A 23,363-nucleotide genomic window follows, 5' to 3' on the forward strand; every position below is an offset into this window, starting at 1 on the left:
TTTAACAGTAGAGACATGATAGACCAGACATGCCTCTGTTTAACAAAGAAATACCCAAATGAAACATTTACACACACACACACACACACACACACACACACACACACACACACACACACACACACACACACACACACACGTCACACACGCGCCTACCCGCACACACGCACGCACACACACAGAGCCAATTAGTTAGGAGAAGACTTGGGTAATGCTGCCCCCTAGTGGCCATTTTCCTTCATATCGCCTCCTTCTTCAAGAGGTCAATGTGAGATTCGTGACACTGAACATCTCTCCACAGGAGTGCTCCCTTCCTGCCTGCCTTCCTGCAGCACTGCCCCACTTTTACTACTGAGCTGCAGGTACCTGAAGCAAACACTCAGACTCACTCCTCGGGGTTTCATCTCTCCTGTAGATAGGCCTACAATCGAAATCTGGAGGAGCATAAACGTGTCTCAGTGAGTCATAGTCAGTTTTGGAGAGAGCCGTGATGAATGAGGGTTGGTGTTTGCAGAGCTGGACCTGGGCCCTAACCTGAAGAGACAGCAGAGGGAGATAGACAGAGATACAAACTGAAGGAGAGGGAGCGAGAAAGAGATAAGTAGAGCGAGAGCAGTAGGGAAGAAAGAGAAAGAGAGCGTGCTTACTTTGTAGAGAGCCGCGTGACAGGTGAGAGATCATACCGTGCTGCCCGCGCTGGGGTTCATAAAGTGAGAGGGGGCGCGAGGAGTTGGCTGTCCTGCGAGTTTTGGAGTCCTTATTCCCGGTCGCTTGATTTCAGTTTGCAGATGCCGACAGATGTGCCCGAAGACAGGCTCAACCTCGAGGAGACGACGGCCAAGGTAAGGAGATGCCCGGGGCTGCCTACAAACAACACATCCAATATATTCAGTAATCAGCTAATCCGATTGGGTGAAAAGTGTTAGGATGTGATGGAGTCTGATATTCTGATTGTCAATTAATGGAGGGGGTTGATCAGGTGCTAATGAAGTGTGTGTGTGTGTGTGTGTGTGTGTGTGTGTGTGTGTGTGTGTGTGTGTGTGTGTGTGTGTGTGTGTGTGTGTGTGTGTGTGTGTGTGTGTGGCCTAGCATTACTATACTTGTGGGGACCTATATCTGTTTACACAGTCACGTGTGGGGACTCGCCTCCCTTATGGAGACAAATTGGAGGTCCCCATGAGGGGAATCATTAATTTTAGGGTGAGGACTTGGTTAGGTTTAGGATTTGGGTTAGGGTAAGAGTTAGGCATGTGTTGGTTATGGTTAAGGTTAGGATAAGTCTCCAGGAAATGCATGTACGTCAATGTAATGTCCCATGAAGTGAAGTGAAGTGATGTGTGTGTGTGTGTGTGTGTGTGTGTGTGTGTGTGTGTGTGTGTGTGTGTGTGGTCTAGCATTACTATACTTGTGGGGACCTAAATCTGTTTACATAGTCACACGTGGGGACTGGCTTCCCTTATGGGGACAAATTGGAGGTCCCCATGAGGGGAATCATTAATTTTAGGGTGAAGACTTGGTTAGGTTTATGATTAGGGTTAGGGTAAGGGTAAGGGTTAGGGTTGGGCATGTGTTGGTTATGGTTAATGTTAGAATAAGTCTCCAGGAAATGCATGTAAGTCAATATAATGTCCCCTGAAGTGATGTATACATGGTATGTGTGTGTGTGTGTGTGTGTGTGTGTGTAGTGTGTGTGTGTGTGTGTGTGTGTGTGTGTGTGTGTGTGTGTGTGTGTGTGTGTGTGTGTGTGTGTGTGTGTGTGTGTGTGTGTGTGTGTGTGTGTGTGTGTGTGTGTGTGTGTGTGTGTGCAGGTTATCAGGTCAAACTGCTTTCTGTGCTGAATGTTTTTATATCACACGGCTGAGCAGTAGGTCTTCTTATGCCTACAGTATAGTGTGTGTGTGTGTGTGTGTGTGTGTGTGTTGTGTGTGTGTGTGTGTGTGTGGTGTGTGTGTGTGGTGTGTGTGTGTGTGTGTGTGTGTGTGTGTGTGTGTGTGTGTGTGTGTGTGTGTGTGTGTGTGTGTGTGTGTGTGTGTGTGTGTTTGTGTGTGTTGTGTGTGTGTGTGCATCAGCATGGCAACCAAAGAACTACAAAGATACACAGAAAGTATGTCAAACTATGCAAATAGACACTTCTGTGATGGATGTTAGCTTTAAGTCATCATTTTGGGGACAAATGTATGAAAGATGTTACATCATTAAAGAAAGCAGTGTTACATTTTCTCATAAAAAGGAAAGTAAAGCAGGCAAATCTGACATGAGAAAGGTGGTGTCCTGCATTGAATTCAGTTTCTCGATGTAGGGACTTGGCTGATTGGAGAAACAAAGGCTTGAGTGATTTTTCTTTTTTAATACAATGGATTTTAAGATTTTGTGTTATATGAAAGATGTTGTTCTTAGTTTTAACCCTCACAGAAATAGGCCTATCACCTGACTGTAGTTTCCATCAGCTGTATGCAGCTTTAGAGAGGAAGAAATCATATCATTGTTTTACTAATTATTGGGGTTTTGCTTTTTGACCCAACAGCAGAGTGGAGATAGAATACATTATATTTGGTGGACGATAACATGACTCCAAAATGCAACTGTCGCTCTGTGTAAATAGACATATAATAAAATAATAATATATTAACTTTTCAAAGCAGGCATCTATTAGTTGCCAAAGCAGTGGAACACAGGTGAATATTAATGATGGCTGCATTCAATTTAGGTGAGCAGTTCCAGGGCTCTATGATAGTACACGCTCTCTCGCTGACATGGCTCAAGTACTGTGTAGGTTGAAAGGGACATATTAGACCACGGTCAGTTTACTCGTCAAGATAAATACTATTCAGCCTGTAGAACAAGTTGTAATATGTCTTCAGTGTCTGTGCAGGAGCGTTGTCATTAAACCCTGATGATGTCATCAGAGTTATTTTGGTTTAGGCACAGGAAGCTGTTTTATAGGCTCCACCAGGGATCTGGAGTTTGACAGATGAAGGCGTTTAAAAGGCAGGGAAAGTCTTTTGGAAAATACTATTGAGATTTACCCATACAAGCGCCTCTGCTGCAAGTCCCCTGACTTTATAGAGTTGCTGAATACTAAATAGATGGAGTATCACATCATCATGCAAACTGGTGCTTTGGGAGCTGGCTGTCTCTTATACAAGAAACATATCTGAATACATACTAGCTATAAATGTTATGCGATATAAAGAGTGCCCCTTCATGTTCCTTTCTCCTCCAGTGTGACAGTATGACTCTGTCCAGCGCCCCGAATGTTCGCAGAGGCAGCACTCCTCTGCCTATAAAGCATCAGCTGAGAAGAGAAGAAGCCGTACACGATGACGCCGATTGGACATCAGGTGCAGCTGGACCGTCTGCTTCACCAATCAGCTTCAGCCTAGCCTTGGAGGACACTCCGACTGTATCTGTGGAGGGCAGACCTGATGGGCCTTTAAGGATCGCCCTGCTGGGGCAGAACGGCGTGGGGAAGTCCTCCCTGTCCGTGGCCCTCTCTGGAGACATGGACAGGACTGCGTCTGTGGACTGTGAAGGTGTGTGCTGTGTGTTTGACTAATGCAGGGCAGTATAATGCAGTGGGGGCTTGAGGGCTTTCACAGTAAGCAAATAAATCACTGCACCCATCTCCCATGTGAAAGCTAACTGCCTCTGTCCCTGTCCCTAGGGGAGGGTTACGTACGCACAGTCACTGTGGATGACGAGGAGAGCACCATTATTATCTATGACAACTGGAGACAGGTGAGGCAAACAACACTCCCTGCAATCCCTGCTCCCTCATTAGGACACTGAGATGTATCTGTATACAATGTGCTTGCTGCTTTTTGACATTTCACTGTGGTATATATGTCAGTGTTTGTATATATACACACACTGAACATCCGTTCTTGTAGAAGGGTAGAAGAACCAAATCCTTGGACAGTTTTAAGGAGCTTAAAATGAATCTTATTGATTTGTTTTCTTAACTCTATTTTCCTCCAGTCTAATCACATTTTCTTTATTGAAAGCCATCTCTGTATTATCAGGAGATAAGATAGGAAAATAGAACCAGGATTGCAAACCAAATAAGAAAACTGACAGCATCCATGACTCTAGAGATGCAACCACAAGTCGACTAACAAATAGAATACAACCCCTTTGATTTGGAGAAACTATGAGGGACATTCGGCATTATATATGACATTTTATAGACAAAGATTATTATCAATACATCTTGAAAGTAATCAGCATATTAATCAATAATAAAAACGGATCATTAGTTAAAGCCCTACATGCAAACATCGTGAAAATACGAAATGGTACTGCACATGAACAGATTTCTGTGTCTGCTGTATATTTCAGATGTTTTCACACTCTATATCTGGAGCATGTTGCATTGTTTATTGTACTTGACGTCACTATAACAGCAATTGATGCCAAGCTCAGAGAAACGCTGTGGCAAAAATAGGACAATAAATCTGCTGCATCTGCTTGACAGAGGAAAACTCATTATCAGGTATATTTGCACTTTTTCCTCTTTTCCATCGAGCGCAGTTCCCAGGCATCTGGGTGTGGATTTAAGAGAGAGAGGGTGAGAGTGTGAGCTGCCCACAGAGCAGATGTGCTAAATTACTGCATTCATGTTATGATTTAGGTTGATGTGTGATACAAACTGATTGCTTACTCATGACACAATCTGTCTTTTTAATGTGGGGATTTCTATGTGTTACTCTCTGTATAATGAGCTATACTCCATGTGTTGTGGGAGACACTGTAACGGGTGCCTTATAAAGAGACTTCTTAGATAATTGTCATAATAAGTCTGTGTCCTTTCATTAGTGCCAAAGGGGCTTTTGGTCTGTGCTCAATTCTGGACTTAATCAAAAAATAAATGGAAAGTCAATGGACCATGGCAGTTCCAACAAAAGTCAAGCTGAGGTCCAATCATGTGTCTACAGAATGAAGGATTCCCGCATGGATTTTTATTTTTAGGGATTTGACTCTCTCTCTTGTTTGGAGAGGATGACTGTGTGTGTCAGTAAGAATTTGAGTTGTTCTGCAGTTGCTGCTGCCTGAAGTAATTTCTCCCTAAACCACAAGGGATTTTAGATAGAGCACTCAGCGGTCGGCAGCACTACCACTGTAATTCTGCAAACAGTTTTTACAATAATACAATTCGTGTAATACAAGAGTGTTTTACTATTTGAAAAAAAACATGATTCCTGCTGGCAGTCGTGTGAGATCATATTTGACTGCTTTACAATGTGTTTCAGTAATTGCTCACTCAATTTGAGTGGTTTTCTCAAGTACAATGATCAATTATTGAGATACACTGAATAGCGACTACAGTATTGTGAGTTAATGTGTCTGCCTCTGTCCCTCAGGACCTGTCGGCTCTGCAGTGTGAGGTGTGTGTCCTGGTGTTTTCAGTGACTGACAGGCGTAGTTTCCACCGCACTGCTCAACTCCGACTTCTCCTGAGAGAGACTCAGCCCCAAACTCCCATCATCCTCGTGGGTAATAAAAGTGACCTCGTTCGCACACGTGAGGTCCCCTCTCAAGGTATGTGGAACCATTCATATTTTCTTATTAAACGTATTGCCCTTTTCCTCACCTGCATCGTGGTTTTTCTTCTGTAGTGGCTTTCATTCTCACAGTTGGTGTTGACATTTTCAGCTCTTTATATTTATCTGTAAACACTAGGGTGGAATATGTGAGAATGTAAATGTCAGCGTATCAGCTTTATCACAGTGTGGGAGTGTAGAGAGGGTTGCAATTTCAGTTCAAGCTGGAGAGCATTCACTGTGAGTGCACTGCATCTTCACATTCATGCTGTTTTACAGTGGACTGCTGTGCAGCTATAAATTACCTCCCAAATTAAAGCCCCTGAAAACTTGGCTTCAACCCTTCAGTATTTACCTTCATTATTGAAAATGACTTACTAATTAAGCAACAATCAAAGTTAAACATCCGTTGCTGTTCTGGAAGCAGCTTTATCAGGCACCCATAGTACCCACCTCAAAGGTAAAAGCCTTGGCACCTAAACGTTTTTAAAGAGATTCCCGAGGTCCATTTCAGCCACTATCATCCGATCACAGAGTTAATATTCTGTTTGTGTGCCACCGACAGCAGGCTGAAACTAAAGATGATTATCCTATCATTTAGGAGAGTCACACATTTCTATATTGAGTAAGGTTCAGGATGTTGTCGAAGAAAGATTTTAGTGATGGAGAAAACATCTCGGAACAGGCGGCAACTACAACTGTCCTGCCATTCTGATTCAAATGTTTAAATTCATATTCATATCACATTTTCCCAACTGAGCCCCCTGTCCACATTAAGTGAGGATCTAAGTGGACAGGGCGAAGATTTCAGAACAGAATTACAGAAATCTCATGTTAACGATGCTGATGTTTTGCAATTTAGGCAGATAATAGTGTGTTTTTTTGTGGGGACAAACTATTGCAAAAAGTTGATTAAGAACATATATTTTCATGGCCTTTAACACTGTTTACAGTAAACTGTCTTCCCCCTTGTTTGCTGTCAAAGTCTCCGCTTTCAACAAGTCTATAAAAGATGTAGCAACATTTTAAATTATGTATAAGGCACTATATGTTTATAGGCTATGTTTTGTTTTTTTCAAATGACATTTTGTTTGTTATGACTACAGAGCGCTATTAAATAATTTAGGTGAAAAACATCTACTAGTTTAGTAGTAAATATACTAGATGTTTTTTTACCCCTTGTTGGCTTGTTTATTAAATTCGCTGTATGTTTAAATTGTTTTAGTGTTGGAGTTTGTTTTATGGTGGTGAAGAAGAGGTATCATTTTGTGTTTTGGTATAAATCACGCTAACAAAATATATTACATTACATTACATTACATTGCATTTAGCTGACGCTTTTATCCAAAGCGACTTACAATAAGTGCGTTCGACCAACAAAATACAAACTTGAAGAAAACAGAATCATATAAGTACATCAGGCTTCATAGAGCAAAAACATTTCAAGTGCTACTCAACTGGCTTTAGAAAAGCCAGCCCTTTATTAGTATATAAGTGCTTTGTTAATAGTTCTATCGATCGAAGTGGAGTCGAAAGAGATGAGTTTTCAGTCTGCGCCGGAAGGTGTGTACATTGAGTGAACATTGTTAGCTGTCACCTTAAATATACACCTTAGGTTTGTGAAAGCTTCATCCTCTTCTCCCGTCTCCTTCCCTTCTCTTACCTCAGAGGCCATGTCCAGCGCCGCCCTCTTCAACTGTCTGTATCTGGAGATCTCTGCCTCTCTGGACCACCGTACCCCGGAGCTCCTGGAGTGTGCGGTGAGGCTCGCCAGGGGCCAGTCCCCGTGGCCCCCCGGGACCACTGCGGAGGACATGATCGGCGAAGGCCAGCGTGAGAGCATAACCTCCCGTGCCAAACGTTTCCTGTCCAGCCTGGTGCCCCGGTACCCGCGAGACAGAGACGTGGGAAAGTTCCTGAGACAGAAGTCCCGCTCGTGCCACGACCTGGGAGCGCTGTGATTGGGCGCCGCATGTAGCCAAATTGTTAGAGTAGTTACAGAGGTAGCTGAAAGTGTTAAGTAAAACAGAGGATGTGTGAAAGTGCCCGAGGGATGGCAGGACAATGTTATGAGTGAAGATCATGTACATCCAGAGGAACAGAGGGAGAAAATAATAATGTTAGTGATGATGTTTAGCCATAGAAAGATAAACACATTTTGTACTCAAGACTAAGCAGCAGCAGCATACAGAAGAAGATAACATACTGTGGTAGAACACATGTAAATAAACTATAGTAGTGATACTTACTGTAATACCACCCTGATAGCTTTGAGAGCTAAATAAATTGATTTTTTGAGTCTTGAGAAAGTCGCTGCATGGGTTCCGTTATTACAAAGTTCACATTATTATTATGACAATGAAGCATTAATCTAATTTAACAACCGCTTAAACCCAGGTTAGAATCATGACCACACACATTCAGAACTCATTAGTGGGTGAGACTTTTCTGATGAGTCATGTTGTGTTCCTTGACACCGAGCTATTGTAGTCTCCATGGGGATGGTAAGCAGTAAAATAATCAAATGCCAGCGAGGAGAGAGAAAGGGAATTAAAGAGATTTAATGCAGACTTACAGAGCTCAGTGTGGCAATAAGAGAAGCAGCAAAGGAGAGAAAACAGATTATTGTATAGTGATTGTTGCCATGTTACGGTTGTCAAGGAGACATTGAATCACTGAGACATACATATTATGTCCATTTCAGTTATTTTTCCATACCTCTAATCCTTGTGCTGCATATAGATTTACGGATAGGAAGGCTGATTCCCATGCAGTACAATTTTATTTGTAAGCACAAAATTCAACTCCAAATTAAAATGCAGAGGATTTTTGTCAGATATCAGCTTGACTACACTCATCTGTATCTCACTCTACCCTCAGCACTTCCATCCTCCCACTTACACCCACATGTGAACAAAGACTTAGCACACCATAGGTCGTTAGACCCATCATTTGTTATCAAAAGGGAGAGCTGTGCTATAATAGAAGTACAAAATAAAATGGTGGCATGATATTCTGACTCATTCCCTTGGCTGCAAACTGCTGGAACAGATTGAAAGGTTAAGATTTGGCATCGTCCACATGGGACACAGGCTCCCTCTTGTGGCCAAGTTGAAGTCCCACAACTGAGCAGATGACAGATACATGGATGTGGTTGAAATGAGAATTATAAAGGGGGAAATGTATAAACTGGAGTTGCAGCTCTCTATTCTAGTTTATACGACATTAGCAGAGCCACTCATACATAGGTTATGCACCTGTGTTACGGCCTGACAAGTTAAGTGTAACAAAAATCATATTTATTTACTATAACCGAGATCATAGGTCTTCAAGAAACCTAAACGTGGAAGTCAGTTATCAGTAATGATTGCATGTATGGGTATGCAAAAAAATTGCATGTATGGGTATGAAAATGTGCAGAAACAAAGACACGGCCGTGTCCAACAGAAGAGTGAGAGGGCAGTATGGTTTGGTGTTGGCCTTTTATGTAGATGTGTGGCTCATCAGGTTGATCACCTGAAACACAAACAAGAGCCAGCCAGCAGAACACAAAGACGGAGACCTCTAGTGGAGTGGAGGGGGTCGTAACAACCTGTCTTGCAAGGTATCAATATGACTAACCATATTTTCAGATTAGATTGTATATGTGGGTGTTGTCAGGGCTTTGACATAATTTAAAGGAGATCTGGTTGTCATCTGCATTTCTAAAACAATGCTGTTGATAGTAGAGCATGCAACAAAACTATGCATGTCAAACATGCAGATGAAATAAGACCATATGAATGACATTTAAGCTATAAAAATGGGTGCATCAACCCATATGCAGTGCTTATGATATACACCTGCACCGCTTTTAGAGGTATAATTTCAAACCTTTAACAAATATTTGCTGATTTTGAACTTGATCCCGGCATCTCATGACAGCCAAAAAAAACTCAAACTTCAAGTTACCATGCCGTCAACTTAACATCTTATTCAAAAAGATGAAATCATAATTTGACAACTGGCAAGACAAGCATACTTTGGCACAAATCACAATCAGGGTCAAAGCCAAGATTTTTATAAATACTGAAGTCCAAACTCCTCCACTCTGATCCACCCCCACAGGAATATGATTCCTGTGGAGGAATACTAAAAACATAAATGTTTGCCAAAAACACTTCAAGTGAATATTGAAAAATGTTTAACTATTGTTTTTTCCAAATAATTTTCAAAAGTTACTGTGGACATATTTAGCTTTTTCTTGGCAGATTTGCGAGGGTCTGAACAGGATAAAATAACAACACAAGCTTTTAATTAAGAAGCTTTCTTTAATGGAATGATTTATGCGTTTGAGAAATCATAGGGAGACTTCATCTACTGTAAGTGGCTTCTCATGGTAAACAAAGACACATCAGTGACAGAACGTGGAGCCTAAGAAGACAACACAAGGGTGAAAGGAGCCTTTCAGAGGCTGCAGGCCTGTAACTTCTTGTCAGCCAGCTTGAGAGACACCCAGGTGTTGAGCATGGAGGCCCTCAGCTTGCACCACACCAGATGATCGGTCAACCCGAAAATCTGCGCGGCAAACTGAGCAGCGGCCTCAGGGGAGAGGATGGTCGAGCAGCCGAGACCTGAAGGAGGAGGGGCCTGGTTATTATAATGAAAAAACTAACATGTGGACAAACAATTCAAGACGGGAAGTGCCATACTCACCACTTGGCATACGCAGGGATGACCAGACATCTTGTGCACCCCAGTCTGGAGTGAGAGGAGGGCAGTTGATGACTGGGTACGCAGTGTTTCCAGACATCACCGGGCCGAGGCCATTACTCCTGCCGGCCACGGCCACAAACACCGTGGGTACGCCATCACCTGAGGACAAGCATACAGATATTATGACATGACAGGCAACTAAATACCTACTTTTTTTAAAGATACATAAAATAATACACACCTTCATATTCAGCTTTGATGCGGAGTGTCTCATCCGGACCTTTGTGTGCCGAGGTGACTCTCAGGATGCAGGGGATCCCGAAGGAGCTACAGGCCTTCTTGATTTTTTCACAGTGAGCCAGGTCGGAGGTGGAGCCCATCAGAACCACCACCCTGCCTCTGGCGAGGGGCTCCAGCAGCAGCTAGAGACACAGCACAGCAACCATTAGCTCCATGCAAGGCCATGTAAGATTTATACTGCACTATGGGCAGCAAATGTAAATATTGACGGTTCAACCAGCAAAAGGCCAAACAAAACTGGTATTGGCCAGGCTGGCTGTATAATCCCTGGCCAGACTTATTGTTCCAGTCCAGCCCTGAATATAATCAACTTTGTTTAGATATGTTATACTAAGTTGATTAAAAGTAAACAAATAGACTGTCATGATATCTCCGTAGATTGGATGTTAAGTGTACCTTGACCCTTTCGGAGACCCACTCAAAGTTTCTCTTCACCATCTGCATCGCCTCAGGGGTAACTTCTTTCAGGTCTCGGTACACCTAGTAATATGGGAAACTTTTAGCCTTTATATAAAGTCATAAAGGTGTCGAAATTAAATAGATATACCAAAGAGAAGGCCTGACCTGCTTATCCTTCTGCTGGCTCCGATCTCCAGCCAGCCACAGCCTCCATGAATCATTGTCGATCACATCAGCGAGGACAATCTCCTGAGTCTTCACATTCACGCCAAACTCGATCTATAAACAAAAATGATAAACCCTGATTGTGAAGCAGTTAAAAAGAGCTCAGTAGTCGGAGTTCACAACAGGAAATCTGAATAACCAGCAGAGGGCAGCGCTGCACTGCATACCTTCATATCCACCAGCGTGCAGTTCTGAGTGGCCCAGGACCTCTCCAGAATCTCAAAGATGGCCACAGTGCTGCGATTCATGATGTCCACCTCGCACTGACCGATAGTGAGCCCAGCCAGAGAGAATTTTGACTCCAGCAGCTGCTCCTCTGACCACTGAGGGTCATTGGCGGCATCATCCTGTGGCAGAGAGCAACATATTAAAATGGATGAGTTTTGACATGTGAAAACAATTAGTCAAGCCACAGCACATAAGGAGCACATTGAAGGCAGACTCACTTTGAAGAACATCTCCATCTTCAGGGGGGAGAAGCGGTAGCCTTCCTTTACTCCTGGGTTTCTCTTGAGGAAGGATCCAGTTGCCACTCTGCGACATACCCACTCAATAGGAATCATCTCACAGTGGGTGGCAATGAACGCCGTGTCTGAGTGCTTCCTTACAAAGGCAGTTTTAATGCCTGGAAGAAAGAGTAGATATTAAAATCAGCTACATACATTTACACAGCCAGACCTCCAGTGTCAAGAGCTGTGAAGAAAGCCAAGTCAAAATGTTACCATTTAGGGTTGATTTATAAAAGACAAAGATGAAACGCCTGTACCTTAAAGAGTTTGAGTTTGTGTGATGTCGCTAATTAAATATTAAATGTGGTTGGTCACGTTCTGGTGAATTATCCGAGTCACAAGACAACCTTTACCACACTCACGAGTGGCATGTCGGGAACACTTACCAAATTAGTGCTAAATTAAAGCAAAGTTGTGGGTCATTTTGGAGATCTGGGTTTCTTTTTTTTGTTGTTGACCAAATGTCAAACAAGCCCCACACACATCAAAGTTGTTAGTTGTGACCATAGGTTGTGAGGTTGTGACACGAGATCAGTGTTTGTTGTTAGGGGGAGGGGATCATTTTCATTTCAGAAAACTCAAAACATTTGAATTTGATAAGGAAATATGTGAGGGAGAACTAACAAAAGAGAATATATTAATGAATCATAAAGCAAGTATGCACTCATACTCACAAATCTAAAGAATATTTCTCAACGTGGGAAAATGGCCTCAGGCTGAATAATGTTATGACACTTATAACTGCTGCAATCTTCACCTGGCAGCAGCAGAGTACTTTTGGAATGGATCTGTCCAGAGCCCTAGGGCTCTGGATCTGTCAAATTCAATAAACGTGTCCTCACCAGAATCGTGCAGCAGCTTGAACACGGAGCTCGTTGTTTTGTTGGCGATGGCAGCCTTTCCCTCCATCTGGTCTTTCCTCACGGCATTCCCCGCTGTGATCTGGTCTTTGGACTGAACCAGAACCACTCCGGACTCACCCTCAAGTTCAAAAATCTGCTTCGTCTTTCCCTCATGTAGCTTTTTACCGATCTTCAACTCTGTAAAACACACACACAAAAGAAAAAAAATTCCCAAATTAGATCACTGCGCATTTTAACACAATCTCCTAAATATCCATTTTAATGTAGCAGTGTACCTGATGCGGAGGCCATGGTGGTGTTCTTCAACAACCGACAGTCCTGAAAACACAAAATGAAAACTGACACTACACTTGTAAAAGTTTCAAGATGAAGAGGCAACAAGAGGAGTGCGGGCAGAAGAAGAAGGGAAGTACGTAATCTGATAACCAATCACATCCCTTTGCTTATCAAGACAACCAATCACAGCAGCGCGATGCTCAACACGTGGGGGGAAATGCTAAAACCCCAAATACTTGCAAGTAGAAGTTTTTTGGAGTTTATCCACTAAACTGCCCCCATTTTCTCTTTGACAAGCAGATTGATTTTTATCAGAGAACGTTATCAAGAGAGAACAACCCACCGCTCGACAGAATCGATAATTTAGATGAGTTTGTGGCACTCAATGTAAACACCACGTGTTTCCGCGTGTGTTTGATAGATCGCGTGATCGATTTATCTTATATCAGCTACTGTTGCATGTTTCTGCTAAAACTGCACTAAGTGATTTACTTGTCACAAAGTTTGTATTCACAACTCGTGATTCCGCTTCAACAATGTCAGCTGAGTTCATGTGGCTTTAACAAACAACGGTACACGTGTTCGTTCAATGCTATCAGAACTGGTGTAGGAAAACGCAAGAGACTTGTTAACCACCCGGTTACCGGAGGACCGAGACTCACGAAGGCCTGATGGAGTTTGAGGATAACGGTATCGGGGAGGAGTGCGGGGTGTTCGGCTGTGTGGCGGCCGGAGAGTGGCCCACACAGCTGGAGGTGGCTCAGGTCCTAACTCTGGGACTGGTGGCGCTACAGCACAGGTAAGCTACAGAAAGGTGTGTGTGTGTAATGTGAAAATAATGCAAAACCACTCCGTATAAAGTTACGTTAAAAAACAAAATAAGAAGCTTATAAGCTACAGCAAACTAAATAAACAACTTAAAGGTCCCATGTCATGGCCATTTCTACTGATCATAATTCCATTGTTGAGGTATACTAGAATATATTTACATTGTTCAATGTTCCAAAATCACATTGGTTTCTCAAACAGAATCTCTGTATAGTATGTGTATTCACATACTATGTATATCTATCTATCTATCTATCGATCTATCGAAGTTAAAGTAGGCTTTGTTCAATACCACACTGAAAAGTCAACATTTCTTCAGTAAACTTAGCCAAAGTGATCAGTAATATATCTACTATAAGTAGCTACATAAAGTTAATCACAAACTAAATATTTGGTAACAGAATCACTAAAATACTATCGGATGTGGAGATGTGCAAATAACCTATTAAGTGATCTGCTGTTGAATGTATTGTCTATACAAATTCCAGAGTAAGAAAAACAAGCCCATACAGATATCTTCAAAGTGTTTTTTAAATTCCACAAAAAAAAGTCCGAAACAGTTATGTAGACTCAAATTGCAGAAGAGCAACACATTATCAAATGTGATATGTTTGGTTTGGCATCATTTCTTGAAAAATTACTAGTGCAATTAGTTCTTAATATAATTTCCTGTCGTTAAACTAATTGACAAGAGGTTGCAGCTTTTATAAGATGACATACAATCTCTCTTATAAAACAGAAATAAACTGTATAATCTGATTTTCTCACAGCTCAGCAGCATCGTGTCTTTAAACTCCTACAGTCTGTTAAAGAATAATGTCTTTAGTTTACCTTGGTTGCAACATGTTTTTTGTACTGTAACACATGTGTGAGTAGGTGTTACCTCTCTCTGTGGGGATGGATTAGGTGAGGCTATTGAACAGACTGAATTGATCTTCATTATCGGGATGTGATCCTGCTCTTCTTTACATCCAGCCTCCATGTTATCACAGCCAGTGACCTGTTTTTTGACTGGTGTCTGGAGTGTGAAGTCTGAAAAAGAAACAAATACAATCAGATTGTTATCCTTGAATTATATGGATGCTGTTATTTGTTTTTTTTAAAGTGTTGCTTATACAATATTTAACATTCTCATGGACGAGCAATGTTTCTGTTTCTTTTGGTCTGACAGCCATCATGAGTTGTGCGTCCTGTCAGTAGTTACAAAACAAGTACCCTTATCTAAAATGTAATTACGTGGCTCCACGGCAAATCATGTTACCCAATCAGAAATACAAAGATTTCTGTCAATTGTGGACATCATGCGACATACAAAGTGACTTAAAGAGGGAGGCACATTTCAAACCTTGATCCACAGCTTTCCTCTTCATCCTTCTGTTTGCTGAATAGATAACTTCTGTCTTTACACGCGTTTCACAAGAGCCTGCAAACAAAATACATTCTCAGTTACCATACATTATTTACTAGCAAAACAAACTCTTTTTTGTTGTCTATTTTCAATGTATTTTAAAAGATAAATAGCCATGCAGACAGTTGTGTTGGTTAGGCATTGCGAAGATTTATTTTCCTCATCTTGTACATGCAATATAAACGATTGCCAAGGCTGTGCCCGTAGGGGAAAATAAATCTAGTTAACACTTGGTCTGAGCAGAAATGTTTATCAGAAATTCGAGTAATCCAACCCTTTTAAAAATGCCACTTATTGGTTGAAGATTGGGAGATCATACATAAGATATGTTGAATCAAAACAAAGCTTAAATGTTTTTGGCTGCTATCTCTGCTTCTGTAGGTTTAATGATGTGTCCGTGGTAATTGATAGCAGACAGCTATATGTGAAATGTTTACATCAAACATCTGGACACTAAACGTGAATAATTAATGATATTGGGCTCACTCATTAATCTGTGCTGTTGATCAAAGCGTAGCTCCTGGAGTGCATGCAGCCTCAGTTCTTCGTGGTTCGGTGTCACATCGAAGCACATAGATGAGACCGTATCAGAACCACATGCTCGGTCCTCAGTTCCTCCTGCCATTGTGGTCACTGCGTTCATCTTTCTCAAATACACATCTACATGATTGTTCTCCTCACGGACTCCCAACATCGTGAGTCTGTCTGATTCTGCCTGGTGGTCCGCAGTTCCTGTGTTCTCCTGTGGTGAGCCATCACTTGTGCGATTCATAATGGCATCCACCTCATCGTAGAACCTCATAAGGCGCCTAGGGTCAGCTTCTTCACCCTTCCCTCTCTGAAGGGAGCGGTAAAGGTACTTGAGGTTTTTGTACTTGGTGTGGCACTGCTTCCAGTCCCGCTCAATGCCTTGCTGCATTAACCTGTTGGAGATCTGGACAAAGATGTCTCTCTTTCTAGTCGAGCTCTCCAGCTGTTTGCACACTCGCTCATCGGACCAGACTTGAATGAGCGCTCGCACCTCCTGGTCACTCCAGTTTCGGCCCGTGTCTGACACCGTGACCACGTGGAACTGCTCAGAGCTGGACGGATCCGTGAGTGCAAGATGGGCATCTGGGGGGAATAGATAACGATTAAAGAAAGAAAAGATTACATATATACTTTCACTGCTCTTGTTATTCACGTGGCGTACTGTACCTGTTCCTCTCCATCTTGCTTCCATGTCTCCATCAATATCATAATCATCACTGTTTTCATCTGAAAATAAGATCATTTGAGAAATTGAGCTTTAATTACAATACGACCAATTACACTTAGGGCTGCTCAATTAAACGTATTTTAATCGCAATTCCGATTTTGGCTTGCAACGATTATGAAAACAACATAATCTAAATAAAACTATTTTCTTTTATTAATTTGTATTGGTTTTTCAGTTGAATCATACTTAAAGTTCAGGGTAATCAACTGTTAAAAACATACTGTTCACGTATTTTTTTTTCAATAAATGGATGTTTTCAAAGTAAATGGATAATCGTTTTTAATAATCGTGATATCAATTATTGACCAAAATAATCGAGATTATGATTCTTGCCATAATCGAGCAGCCCTAATTACACTGCAGACTGAATACACACCATCGTCAATTTCAATCACAACTTCACTTTCTGAGGCCGATGTCTGTTGCCTCTCTGCTCCAATTTCTCCCTCATACAACCTCTTCTGCATCTCCATGGTCCCGTTTTCCAGCCCCCGGTCCAGTAGAATTCCCTCCACCTCATCAAAGAACTTCATGTATTTCCCCGGGCCTCCTGCGCCGCTGCCTCGAACAGCGTGAGCGCTTTTGGCAGTCTTGTAATCATATTTCAAGTTCTTGTATTTAGTTCGACATTGTTTCCAGTTGCGTACCACCCCAAAGTTTCTCTGCATCTGACGAGCCATCTCCTGGAAGATGGATTTGTTGCGTAGCGTGCACTTCAAGCGCTCCCGAATGTGCCGGTCAGCCCAGACGCACAGCAGCGCTCGCACCTCATCGTCCGTCCAGTGGCGCCCGCTCTCTTCAGCCACACTCGCAGTGTAAGGAGTCTGATGGATTAGACTCTTGATACCTGTACACAAATCCACAAACGGTTATCTTTTTTTTAATTAAAAACAAATTCATCACAATTATTTTTTTACTTTTAATCTAACTTTAGATTGTGTTTCAAATGTTTAGAGCAGGCAACAGTTTGACTGACATGCTTGTTTTATCGATCAGTTGATTAAAATACTAAAATGTTGAGGTCATGATCATCTGCGCTTCAGTTGGGGTTGATCCTACATTTACCTTCCTGTATTGGGATAGTGACTGAGGGATGGTAGATTCCTCTTTGATTACCCACATCTTCCTCCTCTTCCTCCCAGCTGTCCTCTGGCCTTGCATCCACTCCTGGGTTGTAGTTTGCTGAGGTGCCTGCTGCTGCGTCTGGCTTCCTGCTCTGGAGTCCCAGGCTCCTGCACTTGGCCTGACACTCCCACCAACTGCGCACAACACTGAGCCTCCTCAGACGCTCTGAAATCAGCTCAAATGTGGCTCTGCTCTCTGCTACGTGCTGAGCTCCCACCTCGTCCCACACTGTCATGAGAGCCAGCACCTCAGCCTCCCCCCACTGCCTCTCCACCGAGCCTTTTTCCTCTGCCACCTCCCTATCACCTCCTCTTTGTCTCTCTGCTCCTCTCTCCATGTTTGAGCTGACCTGGAAACGCTTTCTTTTCCCCAATCCGTCTGTCTCTGCTGCCCGGTTCCCCAGGCAACCAGGCGGTTAAGCCTGAAAGCAACGCCTCCATGCTGAAAAGCTGCATCACCACTGGCTTAAGCTGTGTGCCGAGGGGGCGGGACCAACTGTAATCCGAGAAGCAGCTTGGTATACAGGCTGAATCTGCAGCAAGGCGGCTCTCCGTATATGGCATCTCCACAGTGGAGAAGCAGACGTTTCTGTTTTTGTCGGTTACTCACTCCTGCTTTATTTTGCTTATAAAAACCAGTTTGGTTTGCCTCAAGGCTCATATTTAGGTTGATAATTGAGCATGTTTTGACTTGCAAAAATACACTGAGGGATCATTCATTGTAAAACTGACTTTCTACTGATATATTTACACTGTTTTAAATTGTACATGTGATTGTTTGTGTCTACTCAGGGGTCAGGAAAGTGCCGGGTTTGTCGTGAGTAATGGAGCCAGTCCGCCTACATACACGACCCACAAGGTAACATTGGTTATGATCAGAAGCTTATGAACAAACCAGCACAGTGTGAGTTCAACTCGCATTGTTAAAAAAGCAGGAAACATTTAATCTACTTTTCATTAAAGTTGCTATGTAAATAAAAATGGTCACAAACATATACACAAAATGACAATGATTTATCTTATTATACAATTTATCTTGCTGTGTTTTATGTAAGCACCAAAGCCTATTTCTTGTTTGTGTTAACCTACTTGGCAATAAAACCAGATTTTGACCTTCTTGGTTGATTATGGTTGTGCTGGTTTGTCCATCAGATTGTGACCTGGCTTTCCACTCTACAAGATTATGGCTGCACAACACTATTAACCTTTATTGTTAGTTGTGTCACTGAAAACATCTCACCTATTCCTCGTGTCTTTCTTTTTCTAGGGAATGGGATTAGTGAGCACTGCTTGCCCTTCAGAGGCTCTTCTGAAACTGCGCTCTGGTAACCTGGGTATTTGTCACACTCGCTATTCAACTACTGGGTTCTCAGAGCTGCAGAACTGCCAGCCCTTTGTGGTGGATACACTGCACGGCAAGATCGCAGTAGCACACAATGGAGAGCTGGTTAATGCTCTTGCCCTGCGGAGAAAGGTGAGGATGGCCCCTTAACTCACTTAAACTGTTATTTATCAATGGCCCTTCCTAGGTCACCGAAATAAAATCTTTGTTGAAGGAAAAAACAAGGCCTTTATATACAATGTTTCTTAAAACTATTTAATCCATCAGTGTTATTGTGTGTCATAACTTTATTTAAAACATGAACAAATACATGTGCGTGAAATAACACTTGTTTAACAGTATTGTCTGAATCTCTATCCATATATTTTCTCTGAATCGATCATTGTGAATTTGCTGTGTAGGTCATGCGTCACGGAGTGGGCCTCTCCACCAGCTCAGACAGTGAGCTCATCACCCAGCTGCTGGCACTGACTCCACCTATGGAGGAGCGGGACGCACCAAACTGGGTCGCCAGGTCAGTGTTTGGACTCCATGCTGGATAAATGCAACAAAAGCAAATATCCTATTCGATTTTACTTTTGTTTTTGTTCTAGAATTAAAAATCTGATGAGTGAGACCCCTACATCGTACTCACTGCTGGTGATGTTCAAAGATGTTATCTATGCGGTGCGTGACCCTTACGGAAATCGCCCCCTCTGCATTGGACGGATTGTTCCCGTCTCTAAGCTGCACTCAGGTATTCAGATTCTGTGACCGTCACAACAGAGACACTGCATGTTTGTCCTAAAAAATACCCTAACTACTACTACTGATAAACACAGGACATCAAAGGAGCTTATCAGTGCTCAGAGCATTATTTCGTCAGAGGTCAGAAGTGTAAAGTTGTGGATGATTAACGTCATTCTTTTTTTCTGGTCCGGTGCAGGAGAGGAGGACACCGAGGGCTGGGTCGTGTCATCAGAGTCCTGCAGCTTCCAGTCCATCGGAGCCAAGTCAGTTCTTGCCTCACATGTCATATCTTCTGCATTATAATAGAAGTGTTGTGGGTTTTGACCATTTCTATTTAATTTCTGGTTCTCAGGTATTACAGAGAGGTCTTACCAGGAGAGATAGTGCAGATATCCAAACACGGAGTCAAGTCTCTGAGTGTCGTCCCGCGCCCTGAGGGAGACCCCCCCGCCTTCTGCATATTTGAATATGTTTACTTTGCCAGACCGGACTCTATTTTTGAAGGTTTGAATATTTATAGCTCAATTTCTCTTTTGTTTTTTATTCTTAAAATATAGAGAATATGCTAACTTCCTTATGTAGGCCTATGCCCTTTGAAAAAGATTGACATATATTGAAAACATTGATATTGTTAGTTATGTGAAAGAACAACACAAGAGAAGAACATATATAAGACATGTATTAGAAATATCTGCGCCATCTCAAAACAGATTACCCATAAAACAATACAACTGATTCAATTACTGTAAGTATCATGTAGATCAAATAAAGTGTAAAGGATTTAACTTGTGGGGTATACATAGGCTAAATAAAACACAGATTCTAAATATGGTATGTTAAATAAAATACAATTTGTTAAGTTTTTGGAATTAAAATGTATGTTGAACAATGAGGCCTTTGTAAAAAGTTATATATATATATAATCTTTTGAATAATTGAATCACAGACCATGAATAACTGCTTCAGACCTCTCTGGTCTGAACTATTTAACTTTCGTGTCAATTATTGGAATACTTTGTGTGTATTAAGTGTTGCATAGTGAGTATTTCCTACCTCTTTGCTGCAGGGCAGATGGTGTACACTGTCAGACAGCGCTGTGGTCGTCAGTTGGCTATCGAGGCTCCAACCGACGCAGACGTGGTCAGCACTGTGCCAGAGTCTGCAACTCCTGCAGCCCTGGGCTACGCTCAGCAGGTCTGTGTACAAGCTGTCTGCTCAAACTGTGTAAAGAAATGCTGTACTACACCCACCCCCTGATTTACATCTGTCCTTACAACACTTTGTATCTCTTCTTTCCCCCCTCTCACAGTCTGGGCTGCCATACGTAGAGGTTCTGTGTAAGAACCGCTACGTCGGGAGAACGTTTATTCAACCGAATACCCGCTTAAGGCAGCTAGGAGTTGCCAAGAAGTTTGGGGCTTTGACCGACAATTTTGCTGGGAAGCGGGTGGTGCTCATTGACGACTCCATCGTGAGAGGCAACACCATCTCCCCCATTATAAAACTGCTGAAGGAGGCCGGTGCGACGGAGGTGAGTTGACTTGAGATGTCACACACACTCCTGTCTATATGCTGATATGACACACTCAATGTTTTAATGGGGGTTGATCTGTGGGCAGGACAATGATCAAAAGCAAAAACTTAAAAACACAAGAAATGCACATGCCGCTTAACACTTTAGGTGAAGTTAAGAGGGTCTTCCAACTAACTCACCCGGACCAAAGTCTGACCTTTCATTGTGTCATTGACAGGTTCACATAAGGGTTGCCTCTCCACCGATCAGATACCCCTGCTACATGGGCATCAATATTCCCACCAAGGAGGAGCTCATCGCTAACAAGCCCGAGTTTCAGGACATTGCCGGATACATTGGTAAGAACTAATATAACACATACATCTGTCTGGCAAAGTTGTACAATTTATTAAAAAAAAAAAGGTTTTTGACAAAGTTTTTATATCAGGGCCAAATTATTCTAGTTGTAAAAGTACTGTACTTAAGTACAGATCCATGGTACTTGAGTATTTCCATTTTCGGCAACTTAATACTTCCACACACAGTTCTTTACATTTCAGAAGGAAATATTAGATACAAGTTTTCCTTCTACTCATAGTTGAAGTGTTCTGTGTTGAAAAACTATCCTACATAAGCTAAAAAAAAACTAAAGGAGCATGCTGCAGAAATGCTATTCCAAAAGCATCATGTATAATATTCAAGCACTGACAGGGAACATACAAGTTCATTTTGCTGATAAAGGTGGGGTATGTAATTTATTTCAGAAACACTTTTTGTTATATTCCATGGAATGCTCTTAACATCCCAATAGCAATGAATATGAAATGCTTTGACAATGCATAGATACAAAAAATGTAATCTGTGGAAGCCGTAGTACTGTAAAAAGCACGACCAATCATTTTAGTCGGCCCGGCTAAAGTAACTGGCTGGCCTACCTGCCTGTCAACCTTCCATCGGTGCACAAACTTATCTCGTGCCCTCATTGGTCATGTGCGCGTTCCTGTGTGTTGGAGGAGGGGCTCTGTAAGGAAGTGGCAGATTTTTTCCGTTTGTGTATTTTCAAATTCTAGCGCACTCGAGCTGGTTTCTCCAAAATGACCTACCCCACCTTTAAGTGATGTTTTGAATGCAGGACATCACATTTTTAAGTTTTTGTGCCATCTTCCCACTTGATCTTTACTGCCTCATTGTGTCTTTAGTTCATCTCATAAATACTTGAACTGTTTGTGTAGGTGCTGCCAGTGTTAAGTATCTCACTGTGGAGGGCCTGGTGTCCGCCGTTCAGGAGGGAATCGCCTCCCTGAAGGAGAAGGACGAGATGATCAGCACCAGCAACACGTCCGGCAAGAGAGTGGGCCACTGCACCGCCTGTCTGACCGGGAAGTACCCGGTGGAGCTGGAGTGGTAACGCCATGACGACGAGCGACTGCAGCAGCTCTGTGGCTGTACTGCGGGCTCCTAGTACTGCTGATGCATGTAAATGAAATCTCTGTGGACTGGAAAAGTGTTCAAGGATTTCAATACCGCTATCTGGGACACTAAAAGATGTATTATAGACAAAACAGCGTATTCTTTCTCTACAGTGTCATTGTCCTGCTCAGATGCCGTCATCTAACCTTATAATTTGGATGTTTTGAGGTGAGATTGTATGAGTTACTTAAACAGGATAGGTGCATTTCCTGATTGCATCCAGCATGCCCCAAAATTGGACAAGCAATTACATGTTCTGCTCAGCAGCCAAAATGCATTTCAGCCACCTAAAACCTGTGGCATACACATGACTACATATAACAGCTGCAGTTCCCCCTCAGAAAAGGCTGTCTTACTGCAAGGTAATATGTTGAAAATATTGTCAATAATGTGGCTAAAGTATACTTTTGTCCCCAGCAGTACAATGCTTTGCCTTTTCTGCAAACTGAGGACATGCAGACAGTTATATTCTGTATACACCGGCTGAAGTAGCTCATACAACCTTCACATCTAAACTTTTCTTTATGTTGAAAATGTTACTTTGGATAACCTCCACTACTGAGTCTCTCTTTGCTGCAGTTTAGTCTGTTTACTTCCCTCATGTCATGCCTTTATTTGTTTTTGAAAGTTACCATGTAAATGAATTTTTCGTAAAAGTCTTTATACTAGTTTTCACATTCCATGTCAAAAAAGTGCACAAGGCTCATGACCAAAAGAGAGAACTCTTTATTTGATCACGTTTATGACTTTCTCCTTTTGCCTGAAATGAACCATGCTTTTCTTTTTCGGTCTGACTGTTCGATATTTTTTTGTCTAAACTTTAAAACTTGCATGAATATAATGTAAAGTTTAATAAACACAATAACTGCAAATCAAAGAATCTT

General features: G+C 42.2%; 4 protein-coding genes across 4 annotated transcripts; 2 read left to right on the forward strand and 2 right to left on the reverse strand.

Moving 5' to 3' along the window:
• The first annotated feature begins 288 nt into the window (after positions 1–288).
• LOC117555058 (GTP-binding protein REM 2-like) lies at positions 289–7,849 on the forward strand. The gene is made up of 5 exons (XM_034229740.1): positions 289–842; positions 3,224–3,533; positions 3,665–3,738; positions 5,361–5,538; positions 7,209–7,849. Exons 1-5 carry the CDS (start codon positions 789–791, stop codon positions 7,499–7,501), a joined length of 909 nt encoding a protein of 302 aa, XP_034085631.1. The 5' UTR covers positions 289–788; the 3' UTR covers positions 7,502–7,849.
• Positions 7,850–9,830: 1,981 nt separating this feature from the next.
• Positions 9,831–13,088, reverse strand: paics (phosphoribosylaminoimidazole carboxylase, phosphoribosylaminoimidazole succinocarboxamide synthetase). The gene is made up of 9 exons (XM_034229993.1): positions 12,807–13,088; positions 12,511–12,708; positions 11,606–11,784; positions 11,327–11,506; positions 11,100–11,213; positions 10,932–11,015; positions 10,477–10,657; positions 10,236–10,394; positions 9,831–10,153 (listed from the first exon to the last, which is right to left on the reverse strand). The coding sequence occupies exons 1-9, from the start codon at positions 12,820–12,822 to the stop codon at positions 9,987–9,989; spliced, it is 1,278 nt and encodes a 425-aa protein (XP_034085884.1). The 5' UTR covers positions 12,823–13,088; the 3' UTR covers positions 9,831–9,986.
• A 229-nt stretch (positions 13,089–13,317) lies between these two features.
• On the forward strand, positions 13,318–23,352 carry ppat (phosphoribosyl pyrophosphate amidotransferase). Its single transcript, XM_034229992.1, has 11 exons — positions 13,318–13,606; positions 18,218–18,284; positions 18,693–18,899; positions 19,169–19,281; positions 19,361–19,503; positions 19,693–19,759; positions 19,849–20,000; positions 20,563–20,690; positions 20,806–21,027; positions 21,248–21,368; positions 22,242–23,352. Exons 1-11 carry the CDS (start codon positions 13,479–13,481, stop codon positions 22,415–22,417), a joined length of 1,524 nt encoding a protein of 507 aa, XP_034085883.1. The 5' UTR covers positions 13,318–13,478; the 3' UTR covers positions 22,418–23,352.
• LOC117555197 lies at positions 13,924–17,778 on the reverse strand. Its single transcript, XM_034229991.1, has 6 exons — positions 17,367–17,778; positions 16,678–17,148; positions 16,241–16,300; positions 15,530–16,156; positions 14,981–15,058; positions 13,924–14,667 (listed from the first exon to the last, which is right to left on the reverse strand). Exons 1-6 carry the CDS (start codon positions 17,761–17,763, stop codon positions 14,432–14,434), a joined length of 1,869 nt encoding a protein of 622 aa, XP_034085882.1. The 5' UTR covers positions 17,764–17,778; the 3' UTR covers positions 13,924–14,431.
• Positions 23,353–23,363: the final 11 nt, after the last annotated feature.

Source organism: Gymnodraco acuticeps, unplaced genomic scaffold (assembly GCF_902827175.1).
Source record: "Gymnodraco acuticeps unplaced genomic scaffold, fGymAcu1.1, whole genome shotgun sequence".
Taxonomy (NCBI): Eukaryota; Metazoa; Chordata; class Actinopteri; order Perciformes; family Bathydraconidae; genus Gymnodraco; species Gymnodraco acuticeps.